Source organism: Conger conger, chromosome 15 (genome assembly GCF_963514075.1).
Source record: "Conger conger chromosome 15, fConCon1.1, whole genome shotgun sequence".
NCBI classification, from domain to species: domain Eukaryota; kingdom Metazoa; phylum Chordata; class Actinopteri; order Anguilliformes; family Congridae; genus Conger; species Conger conger.
In genome coordinates this window covers 16475019-16491838 of record NC_083774.1, presented here as the reverse complement: position 1 = coordinate 16491838, position 16820 = coordinate 16475019, and the positions used below count along the sequence as shown (strand labels likewise).

The 16820-nt window shown below is 42.7% G+C and overlaps 1 protein-coding gene across 2 annotated transcripts in view; it reads right to left on the bottom strand.

Annotated features, from left to right (window-relative positions):
* Positions 1 to 16820, bottom strand: part of LOC133111186 (protein unc-13 homolog C-like) — a 95814-nt gene that overhangs the window by 42821 nt on the left and 36173 nt on the right. For both annotated transcript variants that reach the window (XM_061221351.1, XM_061221350.1), the window contains 6 exons: positions 15854 to 16007; positions 15137 to 15205; positions 12759 to 12848; positions 10702 to 10830; positions 4283 to 4416; positions 1723 to 1808 (listed from right to left, as the gene is read on the bottom strand). In XM_061221351.1, coding sequence (XP_061077335.1) covers positions 1723 to 1808; positions 4283 to 4416; positions 10702 to 10830; positions 12759 to 12848; positions 15137 to 15205; positions 15854 to 16007 — 662 coding nt within the window. The remainder of the gene's footprint in view (positions 1 to 1722; positions 1809 to 4282; positions 4417 to 10701; positions 10831 to 12758; positions 12849 to 15136; positions 15206 to 15853; positions 16008 to 16820) is intronic.

Below are 16820 nucleotides of genomic sequence, written 5' to 3'. Positions count from 1 at the left end.
TCCTGCTGTGGGGATTGTATTTATTGTTGCATAAACACACAGTCCGGCCTTCCCCTGATGCTGGTGGGGAAATGGAGCAGCATAAGCAATGATATCTCTCAGCTTAGGCAGACCTCTTCCCTTTTAAGATCCCTCCACAAACATTATCATCCGTAGCACATCCTGACCCACGATGATGTCAGGTGTGATGTCACTCATATCACAGAGAACAGAGCTGAATATTCATTCAGCAGAGTAAGAACATACAGCAGGTTCCGTCGCTAGGTAAGTGCAAAGGCATTCGTGTTCGACTTCAAGCCGCCTTTATAACGTCTCACCACTTTTAGCAAGCTTGTGAACACGAGTGCCGATCGCTAAAAGCAAAAAAAAAAAAAAAACGCAGCACACCTTTTACTGCATGTGTGTGTGTTAGTGTGTGAAATGCGTGTGCTATTATTAGCTTGCCACCTGTTTCCCATGGCAACACTCACACGTTGTAATGCACAGTAGTGAACCCCACAGGCTGGGGTAATTTGTGCCCATTTAGCGAAGACGCCAACTGTTACAAATCAGTGAGCAATAGTGGGAAGCATTTAAAACCTGCAACAAGGAGGACATTTTGTTTCCCCACGTCTGTCAAAACAAGACAGAGCTTTTCATGTGCTACTTAGCACAACCAATGGGTTTCAATATCTTTCATATAGCGGTATTTTACCCCTGCCCATGTGAATGGATGATCCTGAGTGCACAAGAGTAATTTGTCTGAGATTAACATTCTTTGGATTTAGGTTTTAAACCCCATGGAATGTGACTGATGTACAATCACTTTTAGTGTTTAATGTTTAATGTGTAGCCAGGGGGCTCAAGAACCAGGTCAAAATCAGAGTAATTAATAGTGAAATGAAAAAGGGCTCTACACAATTGCATCTTATCTAAATCTTTTTCCGGTTGTCGTTTTCCGAGGCTTGGGGAAACCCAGATCTGAAGGCTTACATCTGCGTCGCATACTTTTAACATAATATTTAAGGCCGTCCTGGTTTTGATTATCACAGGCTACATGTCCTATCAGGGGAGGCTCTGGCCTCTGAATATTTCATAGGACTGTGAATGCCTACAACCCACAGCTGTCTGAGGAAGTAGAGTCTTTACCCTGAGGCCTCGAGAGCCCCTGAGCCAACAGCTCAGCCCCTGCCTCTCAGCCCCTGCCTCTCAGCCATGGGTTCATTAAAATGTTATTGCACGGATCAGACTTTAATCCTGATGTGTGCCTGTGTCCAAACTCAACCTCAAACCAACATTTACTTTCTGTTGCAAGTGATCAATAAGGGGAAATGCATTTTACTGTAATCCAAACATAATGAAACCCATAGCCATTTCTGTCAAAGAAAATTACTTAGTTTAACAGTGTTTTAATCTCTTTAAGCTTGTTTGGTTTTGATTGTAAGGCACCTACATGTCATAGTGTGTGTGTGTGTGTTCAGTATATGTGCATGTTTACAATAAACAATCTTATTTTAGTTTATAATTCATTAATAAGGGGTAGGAACTAACTCTCCTACTCCTTTTCAAAATGTTTTTTTTTTCTTTCTTTTGGTTTGTGTTTTGTTACTTGTTCCAAAAAGTTTTTCAATGCAATTCAAATTATTTTTAGGGAGAAAGCCGGCAAAAACATGAAGCCCTTCTAAAACTGACATTATGTGCATGCGCACATTTACGCACACACAGACACACACAGCTACTGACCTTCCATAGCATATTTCATGTCCATGGCGAAGCAGTTCCACGTAATCTCTGCACTGATTTTACCCATGTTCAGCTCTTGAGGAAACCTGCAATCAAAGGAAAATCAATCAAACATTGGTCGTGCTGTTGAGGAAGCATGTGGTATGTTGAATCTTCTGTAAGAAATCTACCAAATAAAATGGATTCAATTAAATATAAAGCTTAATTCTAAATCAAGAAAAAGAAAATAGCCAATTTATTTAGTAAAAAATGCATGTTTTTCCAGATTTCCCTTATAAAATAAAGGCTGATTATCCAGTTTCTATAGTGACTTGTTTATTAATAATAATTTATTAATAAGCATGTCAGTGTATATTACTTACTTTAAACATGTGATTTTCATAGCGGCCATGTACTGTAACAGGCCCTATTCCTTCAGCATTCATCACACCAATACAAGCAAGATGTCATTCATTCATTCATTCATTCATTCATTCATTCATTCATTCATTCATTCATTCATTATCCTAACCTGCTTATCCTGAACAGGGTCGCAGGGGTGCTGGAGCCTATCCCAGCATACATTGGGCGAAAGGCAGGAATACACCCTGGACAGGTCGCCAGTCCATCGCAGGGCACACAAACCATTCACTCACACACTCAAACCAATGGGAAATTTAGACTCTCCAATCAGCCTAACCTGCATGTCTTTGGACTGTGGGAGGAAACCGGAGTACCTGGAGGAAGCCCACATGGACACAGGGAGAACATAGCAGAATCCCTCCCCCTATTTCGACGCAGACTCAAAACCAACCTTTTCAAACTCTACCTTAGTCCTCCCTCCTGATTTCCCCTGCCCCTCCTTCTGATATCCCTATCCTTGTCTATCCCCCCCCCCCCCCCCAAAAAAAAAATAAAAAAAATAAATGCACTTCTGATGACAACTATGTTTAGAACAGCATTTCCTGTGTATTTTGCTAGTTTCTGGATGTGATGCTCTGACTTATGGTAGAACCTATGCACTTGTAAGTCGCTTTGGATTAAAAGCTTCTGCCAAATGACTAAAATGTAAATGTAAATACAAACTCCACACAGAGAGGCCCCAGCCGACCGGGATTCAAACCCAGGACCTCCTTGCTGTGAGGCGGCAGTGCTACCCACTGCACCATCCGTGCCGCCAAGCAAGATGTCATACATATGAAATTACAATGTTGTTCAAAAATGTCCAAAGAATACATAAATCCATGAGGATGTGTTGGAACATTTGAATAATATCTATGGAGATTCATTGCCTAGCTTGAAAATTCCCTATCTGCCATTTTGGGGCAATATCAAGCATTCAAGCATTTGGCTTCTGTCACATGACCAATTCCCTCGCAACTGGATCCATGGAGTGGTAATCTAAATCTATGAGCTATTCAACTTCAGCTAATCCAAATCATCAATTAGAAGGTTAAGGGAAACTAAGGGCTTTAAATAAGATTAGAATAAATATTTAATATAGAGATTACTTTAGTCCAGGGCTTTATTAATGATTGAAATGTACACACACGTACACATTATTTTAATATGCGTTAAAGGTACAATGGGTAAGATTTTGGTGTTAAAACATTGTGACAAGACTATTGAAAATCCCTTCCTATCATTGAAAAAGACTCACTGATATGTTGACTCACCCTCTGCCTGTGTTTATAGTCCTTAAATTCGGGGTTTCAAAATAAACAGTCAACGGCTGGACACTCTGTATCTAACCATTGTTTAACTGTACAATAATTCAAGCTCATTGGTGGAAAATTGGTTCTAATTGCCACAGCCAATTTCATTTCAATGTCAGCGCGTTTACAGAGAAGGGGGAGAGGGATAAACAGTGTTGTGGTTTGAGGGTGTTTGTTGCTGCTATTCCTCTCTTAACCATTAGAAGTCCAAAACTACCTATTGTACCTTTAACTTTAGCAGCACTTTGAGGCGAAGGGCCAGGCAAGCTCCATTGGTTGGGCTGAATTACAGAATCCAATGGAAACTGCGCTGACGTTGGACTTACAAATATAAAATAATGCACATCACGTAGTCCTGCCCCAGCTCAAGAGCCACCGCTCAGAGCTTTCTCCTCTGTCACCCAGCGTTCAGCATAAAAGCACGAAGCCAACTCTACATGAATATTACATGCAGTATTAGGATAATGGTGCCCACGAACAGCGGAACAGTAATTCTCTCAGGAAGCTTGGGGCTACGCTGTTTAGTACCTGGCACATAAGAGCTGAAGCTCTGAGGGGTATCTGCCCCGCATGCATCTGTAACACTCTCACGGACACCTGTATCTCTCCTAAATAATTCTCAACCACTCTCCCGATTAAATCCGCTCAAATTAGATCTACAGTAGCACCACCACCACAGGGACCTCAGGCAGAGTGGAGCTGAATGGGGCTGTAAATGTGCCTCCACTCTGAACGATGAGAGACTCTCAGAAAGGCCGTTGCCTTTTGAAGTTACACGTTACAGGAGAAGAGTGTGAATAGTCTGGATCTGAAGACTTTTGTGAATGAGGTATGAAGGTAATGAAGGTAAACCCCTCATGACTCACTGATTGATCACTGGTGTGTACGCTGTCCTGTCCTCATCGATTACAGACACCATCAGTGTGATGACTTTGGGCCAGAAGTCCAGGTTCTTGATTGACGGGCCCTGCTCCTCACGTGGCACATCCTGTTTCTTAGTCTATGTGAGAGAGATGGAGGGGGGGGGGGGAGGGAGGGAGGGAGGGGGGGGGACAAAGGGGGAGAGCTTCAATGTTGTGGAGAGGAATAACTAAATTGCTGCCAGTCAAAAACCTAAAGCAGTCTTTTGATGTTTCTTTCCCCCCTGTTAGCAGGCCTGCTTCCCCATGTTTTATTAATCTTGCAGAATAACGTCTTCATGGGTGTTTACATAAGAACAGTCCTCCTGGGCAGCTATTAAAGAGGGAACAGCTGGACCCCTCAGTCATTTTTTGCATGATGAGGAGATGATTACAATTTCAGCCCTCCGCTTTGTTCTGTGATCCTGTATCTGGGCAGCGTCATAGAATTATCCACCAGTTTCAATATGCTGCACTGGTCCCTACTGCTGAAGACTTACCTGTGTTCTCATTATTCCAAAACCACCCGTTGATAAGTGAGACCATTATGGCAAAATGATAACACAAAAGCCACATTGCTCAAGGTGTCAACTTATTATCTTGTAATCAATGTTCACTTCCGAGGGCAATGGTGAGCTCAAGTAGGGGCCTTTATTTAGAAATATTCTCCTCCTGTTTTCGCTCTCTCTTCATTATGAAACCCGGGGAAAACGTGGAACATTCTTCCAGGCTGTGACACCTTGGTCTCCAGTGAGGGTAGCACTGGCCACTAGGTGTCGTACAAAACTGGCCAATTGTACGGTGCATCAAAAAACATAAAGCACAAACACAAAACATACACATTTCACATCGAGACAAAAACATAATCCAGATTGTAACACACATACAGTGTTTAATGTTCTCGTGTTATATCTCCTCACGTTAAACCATGACGTAAACTCCTATACTCCCTTAATGTTATCTCCCCATGGGCATGCATGCAACATTGTCAGGCACCTCAAAAGTCACCTATTCCCATCATGGGTCCTCCACTGAATCCACAAACAATGCAGCAAAGCAAACCAGTGTATGGAATAGCACAATGATTACTTGTGGCGGACTGATTTTTCTTGTTTTTTAGGCCAGCAAAACAGAGGATGTCCCAGCAGAGCTGTAGGATGCACTTCTTTGGCACATACAAAATGGTTGGATAATGTGAGGGGGGTGAGATCAGGGTTACATGCACATGGGTATTAACACTGAGGAGACGGAGGGCAGGGAATGTTCAGTATTTGGCTAAAAGGGGAACCAAGCTGGTGGAGTGGGTGTGGGCATGGATGTATCTCATAAATGCACGAGCTGTTGGGTTTGCCTTCATCATTTTATCATCATTTTATTTTAAACAATCTCTACAGTGCACCCAATTTCCCCGAGGTCACTGATCAAAATCCTCCTCCCTGCATTCCCTTGGTTGCGTCCAAGGCTAAAATGTGATTTATTTTGTATTTTTAAATATCTACATATGTTCACTGTCACGGAGCGTTCATTGTGTCTGCAGCTTTGATAATTATGCCTTTAAGCAGAAGCTAGCTTTCCTATGACGGCACCAGGAGGTGCTCTCTCATTTGTGCCCTTGAAATAGCAGGCACCCAGGAACTTAACTGTAAAATTATCATCCTGTCATTTGATGGCTAACTTGCTTATTTTGGAAATAATGTACCCTGCTAAAAATATTGGCCATCAGGTATTCATATAACACATTCTCACTCTCAACACACACACACTGCAGTCCACATTCAGTCATTTTTGTTGCCTGAGAGATATGGCCCCAGTCCCATCATATGTAAGCATGTAAGATAAACAAAAAGGAATATGCTTCTGCTCACTGTGAATAGGGGGAACCCCAGGAGAAGCCTAGTTCTTTCTGTTGGATTTTCAGGCTGACCATTGTGGTAAAACTCAGTCTCAGTCAGAGGCTAAACATTCTCTGCTCCAGGTACATTTGCACATGAGTCATGTGAAAGAAAAAAGAGATATGGAAAGGACTGGCTGTACAGTAATAGAATTTTACTGCCTTATCTAAATTGCTTTGCTGATAGGAGCAGACCAAGAGTGCATGTGATTCTGGAACATGCGTGTGCGCCCAATTCCACCACAAATCTCACTGGAGGGCTGCAGTTGTCTTCTATTCAGAAATACTGCCTTCCCCACAAATACACTGTCAGTCGCCAACATGTGCTGCATCTCACGCAAGCTGACAGCATTTTCTAAGATGTTATCATACATTGAACGTCGCAATGGCACGGAGCTCTGTTCTTGCCTAGGCAGACACCAGGAGGAATATAATGTTGTTTTGATTTGGCTGGATTCATTTTGGTTATCTAATGGTCAGCTGTCAAATATTCAACAGCCCTCTGCATTACATTGGAGTAGAGAAATCAATATTATGAGAGGAAATTGTAAGGGGGAGGGGGGGGGGGGGGGTGGAGCAAAAATATACAACTCACCCATTACACTGTATTGCTGTGGAAGAAACTAATACAGTCTCAAAAGTAAATTCCACTTAGAGCAGCAGAATATCAGATGGGCCTTACTATTGGAAATTAAACTTCCTCTGGACCCACGTAAACTCATATCGCATGAAAGAAAGTGGGAGCAAGATGCAAAATGAACCATAGTGCTGAAAATATTTCATCTGTGGCAGACCCTGACACGGAACAATTAAGACTGCAAAATGTAGAACTAGTTGTATCAAATTTGCCATTAATTTAAGAGGCTGTATAAAGGATATCTAGAGTGTATGTTCAGTAGCACCAAGGCCGGGCCTCTGTGATCATCTGCTGTGTAGCTGCACAGCTGCATAACAGACGGGCACGGATAATGAGACACAGGAGAAACCTCTGAACAATGTAGGATCTTTATATGTAACCTTTTATCATCTTTGTTTAGAAGCTTCTGAGTGGCTCACGTGGTTAACACACTCATTATGGGGCAAATTTGGCTCCTATGGTCACTATACTGTAGGTAGCTGAGACTTCAGTTAAAGGACATACAATAATTAGCATGCCAGGGAGGGTCTGGTAACCATGGCATTAACTCCTCCTGGAATCACACAGCATGCCCACAGACTACCAGGTGGGCACTGTTTGGGTGGAAGTGAGTGTGACCTTGTGCAGGAAAACTGATATGATTCCCAGGAAACAGTGAGTACAAGTGACAGTGCCAGGAACTGGAAACTACTGTCGGAATGGAAGGAAGGACATATTCCAAAAAAAGTGTGAAGACCAAACAAGAAATATTCACTTGATTAAGATTCCTGTCATTGTCCCTGCAATAATCCCGTCTCTGCAGAGTGTGCTAAAAACAGGCTGCCTTGAAGATGGGCTTTGACATGATGCCTCAGTAAAAAACAAACAAAACAATAATCTGATGACAGAGCAATACACATGGCACCGACCTAGAGGAAAAAACTGGTCAGTTGCCAACGCGTCACTTGTGTATGAAACTGAAGAATCCAACATCATGACAGATACCATCTATACCATCAGACATCATTAGCTGCCACCCTTGCCATGCGTGGCAACTGACCAACGTGGTCTTCCACGTTTAAAAAGATATCAGTACATTTGTGTCATTTGAATCGTTAACCCAAAGAGATACAAATATTAAATTTTACTTGCAGCAGAACCGAACACGAACAGCTGAACTCTCGTCTTCCAAAGCACACTAACTCATTTACAGGTTGGGCTGCCAAATGCCAACACTATATTCACAGGAAGAATGGGACATTACAGAGGTCAGCTTAATAGGAAATACTGCTCATCCTGAATAATGAAACAAACGTCTCCCCAGGAGATGAACCTGCAATAAAAAAACATGTCCTGGTATTTGTAGGGCATTACTTGAGTTTTGCATTCAATCTATCAACAGAGCTTTCTGTATTTAAATTAAATCATGTCTTACCCTGTTAATATATTTCTTTAAAAAGGTTTCAAATGTTTGTTTGCTGAATTATTCAAAAACTGTGCCAGATTCTTGCAGATAAATTCATTATGGGCAAAGTGCAGCAGGGCCGGCCTGAATTCAGGCCTGAAGAACATTAAGATGAATGCTGAAACAACAACGCTCGGTCCTTATCAGTGTGAACCATGGATTTGTTCAATACTATTGTCAAACCCAAAAAAACACATTCTATTTAAGGCATGCCATACAAAAGGGAAGTTTATTAGAGGGCTGACTTTTTCCGTATCTCCAAGAATGGTGCATCGCTGAGATTACAGCTCCCGCTTCAAACAAAACAATTATTTAGCTTGGGGTTGCACTGGGCAACAGAGTCCGGCACATCGCTATTGAAGGTGTTGCCACTGGACAGAATGCATTGCTGGCCATAAGAAGCAGATAATGTCCATGAGGACTGGATTGGGTCTCCACAGGGCTGCTTTTTACTTTCTCTTCTGTGATTTGCTGTTGCATTGTGACACACTGTTCTGCCATCTCGGGATTTAAACGCGTACAGTGGACCATTCTTGTTTTAATAACCAGAAGTGGAGACAATACAGAACGTGACTGAGATTAATCCTCTTAACCCAGGACTGTCTGTGGTGATACGTTTCCTCTGCTCGCTGGAACATCGAGAGTACATCCAGGTGATGTTTCCAGGGTTCTTCCAGAATGTTCTTTAGCTTTCTGTCCTTGCAGGCTCTCGGCCCTCCATCGCTGATGATTGAGCGCGGTTTGAAAAGCTACGTTGGCAGGGTCAACGTAAAGCCAAGCATTAAATATTCACCAAGCAGAGAGCGATTGATATTCAGCTGCAAACAACTCAAGATTCAATAGCAGTATAAGGGCACCTATAAGGGTTTCTTCAGGATTAACGATTCTTTTCCTAAGCAGATGTCAAATTGCTGGGATGCTGTTCAAGTGTATTGAACTTGAGTGTAATTAGCACCTGCATCTATCTTTCACAAGAAGCAATTGCCAATAACCCCCCTGGGCAGTTTGAACACATAAAGCTAAAGATCAACTTCATCACCCTTTGAACGTACTGTGCCTACATTGTGGTATAGAATGGTGTTAAAGGTGAAATAAGTTCATTAACTGTCGCACACTTCATCATCATCATCATCATTTTAGATTTTTTTTTTCTTTTTTAAGAGGGAATGAAAATCCATAATGTAATAATTAAACATGTCCTTGTCCTATGTGTGGTATGAGTGTTTTGAACATGAACACAGGACCCCTTCCCTGCTCACACTCATGTGTTTACAGGACGTTCATTAGATCCCAGTTCCAAACGTCATTGTTCTCATGCATGCATACACTTCCCTGGGATATTTCAATCCCCAATATGGAGTGCTGGTTCACAGGTCTGGCAACGTCCCTCCCTGGAATCCGCAGATTTCTATCATGCTAAACCATTTCTGGGCAAGTATCCAAATACACTCTCAGTATAGAAAGGTGGGGATGTCTGAATACCAATGGCAAATAAACATGCAAATTCCATTTCTCTGATACGACACGCACAACTGGGATCTACTTCTTCCATTAAGGCAGGCCAGGAAAATTCCACACCCCAGCTTACCTCAAAGGTCATTGGTGGGGTTAAATTATGATTATGCAATTCATTAAATATGATTATGAAACAAATTTTATCTTGTACATCCCCTTTGACTATATTTTAATTATCAGACATGCAATCAATACACAGCATTGCTGTACCTACGGCGTTTTAAGGGCTTTCGACAAGAGGTTTATGTCATATATGCATGTAATGACCCTCCCTGGGGTTAATTCAAATACTAATTGACCCCCTCCTCCCCTTTTCCATTATAAATGCGCATTAAATTAGAAATTGTATGATGTAGTAGTAAGAATGGCCTTAAGTGCCCTTTTAGGGGGGAGAGACGTCGCTTTTTCAGGATTATCGTACATATCGTTAGAAATCCTCTCATAAAGTGAAAGGAAGGTGTGGGATGGCGTGCTGAGGTGCGCATGCTGAATGTTTGGGTGCGCGCTCCCGCTGTTCGTCTCCGTTCTGCGGTGTGGACCAGTCCGCTCACTCCGTGACAGATGGCGCTGGCCGCGCGGAACAGAAGTCACGCTCCAGCGGACGTGCCGTTTGAGCCGCAGCCCGGGCGCCCAGAACGTGCCGGAAACACTTCTTCCACGGCCGACACTCGGGGAGAGCGTGGAGGAGACGCTGTCACTCCTCAGCCTTACACATTCACACAGCCTCCTCTACTGTTACTCCTCAATATTCAGACTCCGTCGAGTAATAAGCGCAATTATTATCATGCGCCGGGTCAGTGCTGCAAACCGGGGAAATCGGCGGGAAAGTACTCCGTTAGTGATGCTAGACCCGTCGGTTTAAAATTACCCTCGAGCCGTTGACCGATGCCTGCACTTACCTGATCCAGAAGCTGGTTGTAAAGGTCATGGCAGTTGTCAAAAATGTACTTGTAGGTGGAATCCAGGCAAGCTCGCACACAGTCCTTCACAACCATGCTGGCCCTGGGCGGGCTCTGCAGCTCCTGCACCTGAAAGGCCAAACCAAAGAAGATAGAGAATAGATAGCATGCATTTATCTTTTATTTCTTAAGCATTTTATTGTATTTATATTTGTATTCATATATTTTTTTATCCAGGGTCACCTCTCTCTCTCTCTCTCTCACACACACACACACACACACACACACATCAGAGACACCGCAATGGCTCCATACACACACACACACAGATACACACGCATACAGTATGCACACGCACACACAGCATGCACACACACACACACACACACACACACACATACAGTACGCACACACACCATGTGTCATTGGTGAGTGCCCCACCAGGACAGATCACTTGCATTACACATTCACTCATGGCCTGCTGGTCCCAGTGCGCACTCCCATACAAGCCTGTGCATGCATGTGTGCCTGTGTAATGGTCCTTGCCTTGCTACGGGAGGGGGGCTGCTTAAATCAGGGTGACATTTTTATTTCTCTCCCCCCACTGCAGACGGAGGGGGTCTGTACCATTTAAACCCTGCCGGGGTAGAAGGATCTGCCACTCATTAGAGCACAAGGCTGCTTTTACCCTGTGGCAGCAGGGTGTAAAGAAGATATATATGAGGAGATAAGAATGTCTTTGAATATGTAAATATGTAAGGGTAAAGTCAGTACGAGGCGGAAGGCAGTTGTTTTGAAAAGCAGAGACTGTACACACAACAGCTTAAGGCAGAAGAGAAATGGCGCACAGTCATGGCTTCAATGTTTTTCCAGTCTTTGTATTTTTTTCTAAGTAAGCCCCCTTATTGCAAACTGCCGAGCAGTTTTCCCATAAGATCACAAACAGAATGTAAAAATTTTCCCCAGTATTGAATTCCTATGTCCGAAGAATAACCTTCTGGATCAGGCACTGTATATTACAACAGCCTGACTGAACACAACGGTTGCTTTTGTCTTGTGAAATGAGGAAAGAACAATCCCACCAACTGGAATCCTCCCTCCCTGGGTGATTCTACAGCAAATTATTCTCCACCCTGCAAAAGAGCCAGCCACAGTTGGCAGCAGCATGAAAGGCTTTGGTCCCAGCTTATAGGGCCTGCACTTGACAGTCTGAATGAATAGATACTGCAGAACCTGATGGTAGACTCAAATAAAACAATCTTCAAAATCAATAGTAATAAACTGCGCAACTCTCATTAACGACATTACATGCAGTGGAAATCAATTTCTGTACTTTAACAAAGCAATTCGAATAGACAGATTGTTATGTTGTGCATTACTCCTTTCTTAGATGTACCGTAAGAGAACACCGCGTAATGGATGCTTTTAAAACAATCTGTGACTAAACTGCATATTGAATATTGGGATGTTTTATGAAAAGCATTGATCGGAATTAAAAAGTGGCAATGAATTGGAATATGTTGATTGAACACAATGTGACTGCCACTTTAATTAACTGGAAGTAATTACCATTCTTCAGTGCAGACTACAACTGGTTGTGTCTATTATCGCCAAGCAATAAATCATATAGATCACACTGCAGTTTCAATATCCATACAATGGCCATTATATTCCGTCTTAGAAAACCTGCATCTTGTGTCATTTTGTCAGCTTTGTGTTTCATTCAAATGGTACAGTCTAATTACCTCCATTCTTTTGCAGTCAGAGCAGCCATGGTTATGGTGGAGGTTGCAGACAATAATATACTTCACAATTGAAACAACAAAACCCAATTCAAATGGCTGCTCTGGAAACTTCTGTCATTCAGAGAGAACTTTCCAGATGCCCTCCTCTGGAGTTACTGTCCAATTCAGCAAGCAAAGGCGATGGAAAACTCTTAACCGCACCCGACAATGAGATGTGATAAGAGCATTTGACAATAACACATTAAAGCCGGCGTTATCTGGGGGAAAAAGAGAAACACAAGAGTGAGATGGAGAAGATAAGAAGCTCCGTACCTTCATTCTGAAGAAGGTGATGCTGGTTAGCAGATCCACTGTGGATTTGAGGTCTTGGAGCCTTTCTGGGTTGCTGGCAGGGAAATTATCCTGGTGATCACATTGTGGGAATGAGACCCTTGCTCTCATTATGATTGCCCTCATGCTCATTGTCATTCATTTTCTCTCTCTCTTTCTCTTTCCCTCTCTCTCCCTCTTTCTCTATCTCCCTCCCTCCCTCTTGTATTTGCATACATAATTAAAGATTCAGCGTATCACATTTACATACGACAGTTATGCATTTGACAGGTTTATTACATAATCATGCTGTAAATTGCACTGGTACATTTCATGCATTTATATCTTGTCTTTAGTGTCCAGGGATGGGATCCCGCCCTGGCAGGTGGATGAGGCTGTTACCCCATATGGGTGCTCAGCATTGTCTAAAGCCCACATGCAAAAGGTCATCACCAAAAAATACACATTACAAACTGTAACGGCCTGTTGTGGTTAAGGTAAATGACTGGGACACGCAAGGTTCGATTCCCGGTGTAGCCACAATAAGATCTGCACAGCCAAGGCCCTTAACCTAGCATTGCTCCAGCGGAGGATTGTCTCCTGCTTAGTCTAATCAACTGTATGTCATTCTGGATAAGAGCGTCTGCCGAATGCCATTAATGTAATATCTGTCTCTGCATTCTCCATAAAATTTTTACGCCTGTAGACCAACTGCCTTTTTTCCCCAAAGCTCTTTAATTGGACCCGGATATTATCCAGTGTGTCTCCCAAGAGAGAAAAGGACTAATCTAACAAATTGTCTTTTCTGATATCAATCTGTGCTCACTTCAACAGATGGCAGATTAATTCACAGCAGTCATAAACATTGCTAGATGTTTTCCATAACATCATTTAGATACTAATGAATCTATAATTAATAAATTGCATGGTAGGTTTTACAAGCAAGCATAATTCCAAATACAGTATGAAATGTGACAACAGTTGTCTATGGTAAACTATGGAATTGTTTTTTATTTAACATTTGCATAATTGTGTTGAATCATTTCTGTGCTGATGGCAATGTTTCCCTGTGCTCTAGTTTGAAAATGCCAGCGGATTTAGCAGCCGTTATGTAAGGGTAGAGTAAAATCTTAATTACAGTCCAAAACACTCAAGGAATTACCCATAATCCCAGAGCAATTTTCTTGATTTAGGCAGTAAATACAATGTTCGGATGGGTCTATCGGATGGTGATTTCGCCTTGCCAGGGGAGGAATTTGGGGAATCACAACTAATGTTTGCCTGCATAACTATACAAAAAATGCATATACACAGCATTGGGACAATGAGAGCTAATGCTCTGTAGAACAATCCTGAAAGCAAGTGTGACATCACCACCTTGCTCACCCCCCAGAAGAAGAAAATGCTTTGGAAGACTGCTCCACTCAGGAGAAAGAGACACAGAAACGGACAAGCCCACACATATTCCACAGGGGACCTGCAGGATGTCGAGTTTAGTTCAGTCTTTTATTGCCACCTCTCCTCGACCCCGTGATCGTTGTGCCGAGAGTCAGAGTTGTCACAAGAGGAAGGAACGCTGCCTCTCTCCTGTCCCTGAAAGACCGGAGTCTCTGTTCATTAAAACGGTGACTGACACCAGGAAGCGTGGCGTCGGGAGGAGGTCGGTTCATGCGAAAAAGCTGCACGGCGTCTCGCTGTTTTAAGGAAAGGCAAACTGAACCGCTGATCTGAATCGTGTTTGTGTCTGATGGCATTCAGCCCTTCCCGCGAGACCGCCCGCGGAGATGCAGGTGGAGATAAAGCCAGCGTGTTATTCACCCACTGCTCTCTCCGTAAACACGTCAACGCTACGTTCCACATCACAGCCGTCCCTGATCAATCCAGGTCTGGACATAAAAAATGCCAGAGTGTACTTTATGCCAAGATATTAGTCACTGTGGATTAGGAGTCAGAGTGTTACTTGGTGCCTACTGTCTCTCCTTGCTCTCCTGTTCTGTGTTGTATTGTTACTTGGGGAAGGAGAGGGATCATATTTTAGATGAAAAAGGTAAAGTTCTGCTACAGTAATCAAAATATTCAGAGGAAATGATTGATATGCAAATATAATGCATAACTTTCCTCCGGAAAGAGGAAATTGTGGAATACAATTTCCCCCTACGATACAATTTAATTCTGTATCGTATTTGTTTAGTTTTTAGGGGATTAGTCTTGTAGTAAAAAGTGATTTCAAGCACACTGTTCAGCATGGTTTGTGCTGAACAGTGATTTTATAGCATACTGGTGAATGTGAAGTGTTTTATTTATAAGTTACTTGAAAATCTGCAATAGGTTAAATGAAATACAACAAAATAGAAATGTTTAACAATGTCTCCTGTACATACCCGATATTTAGACAGATCAATCCTCAATGAATTGTGCAGCTGGTCTAAGAGTTTGACGAATTTTTCCCTCTGTCGAGAAAAACAAAAGCTTATTGCATGGCACTTTAACACAAAATGTAACCTTCGCAGAGCAAACCTGACGTGTCGTAAAATCAGGGTTGGGGCAATCCCATTTAACTTCAGGAAACTAACTTTAATTAAATTTTCATGAATTTTAAGATGGCCATTATGTTCTCTGGGGATTTTTAAATGAATCTACTGTTGCATTTCACTACCTGAAATTAGAGTGCCACAGATTTGCTCTGCTTTGGTAAAAGCTTGTATATATCCAGATGTAATAATAACAATAATAATAATAACAATAATAGTAATAATATTTTTTATATTATTCATATTCTTCATATTCTTCATATTATTATTATTATTATTATTATTATTATTATTTTTTTAAATATTATTATTTATATTATTATTTATATTATTATTTATATTATTATTATTATTATTATTATTATTACTACAGCTGGATTCATACTAATGTAATTCAGCCTTTCTCAAGGATACAAGGGAACAGCAGGGCCCCCCTCCCGGGAATCAAACCTTCAGCTTTTAGTTCACTAGGCCAGCCCGTGGGCCATGAACACTGCGCTGCCCCTGTGATCAGCAGGATGGTTTCCCCAGCGGGGACCGAGAGCAGGAGGGGGAGCGCAGACTCACCCCGAAGTTGGAGGCGGCGAAGCGGTCGGAGGCAGAGATGTTGGTGGTGGCCGTGGTGGTGTGAGCAAAGTAGGCGTTGATGTTGGCCAGCAGATTGCTCATCACAGCCGGCACGCCAGGACACATGTACTTAGAGGAGAGGCAGGAGAAATGGCTGAAAGAGACACACGAGAGCGCAAAACTAAGAGCCGCAATCACGTCTCTTTACGCCAAGCATGATGGAATACCAGCAAGAGGGCAAAATCGCAATGTGGGGTAAATATACATATGGGCTAAATATATAGAGCTGAGGATTGTACAGCTCTAGACAAAGTATCTTTCCTCATTTTCCTGCATCTTTAACCCTTAAACGCCTCCAGGCTACACTTTAAGCCTCACTGAGGATTACAAGAAAGATGTGATCTCTGTTGTTTTTTATTGTTTGATGATGTCACGTCTCTGAAGAGTAAAGTGTGTCTTTGAGCAAGAAGCTCCTCCACGCAGAATTGAAGAGGAGGATCGAGCACGGTGTTCCTGCCTCAGGACCGCTCATCCGATGGAGATCATTAGGAGGAAAGCAGGAAGAAATGACAGACGCACTCACACACACTCACACACACACACACACACACACACTCACTCACACACACACACACACACACACTCACTCACACACACACACACACACTCACGCGCGCACACACACACACACACACACACACTCACGCGTGCACACACACACACACTCACGCGCGCGCACACACACACACACGCGCACACACTCACGCACACACTCACTCACACACACACACACACACACACACTCACACACACACACTCACGCGTGCGCACACACACACACTCACGCGCGCGCACACACACACACACACACTCACGCACACACTCACATGCACACACTCACATGCACACACTCACACACACTCTCTCTCACACACACACACACACACACACACACACACACACACAC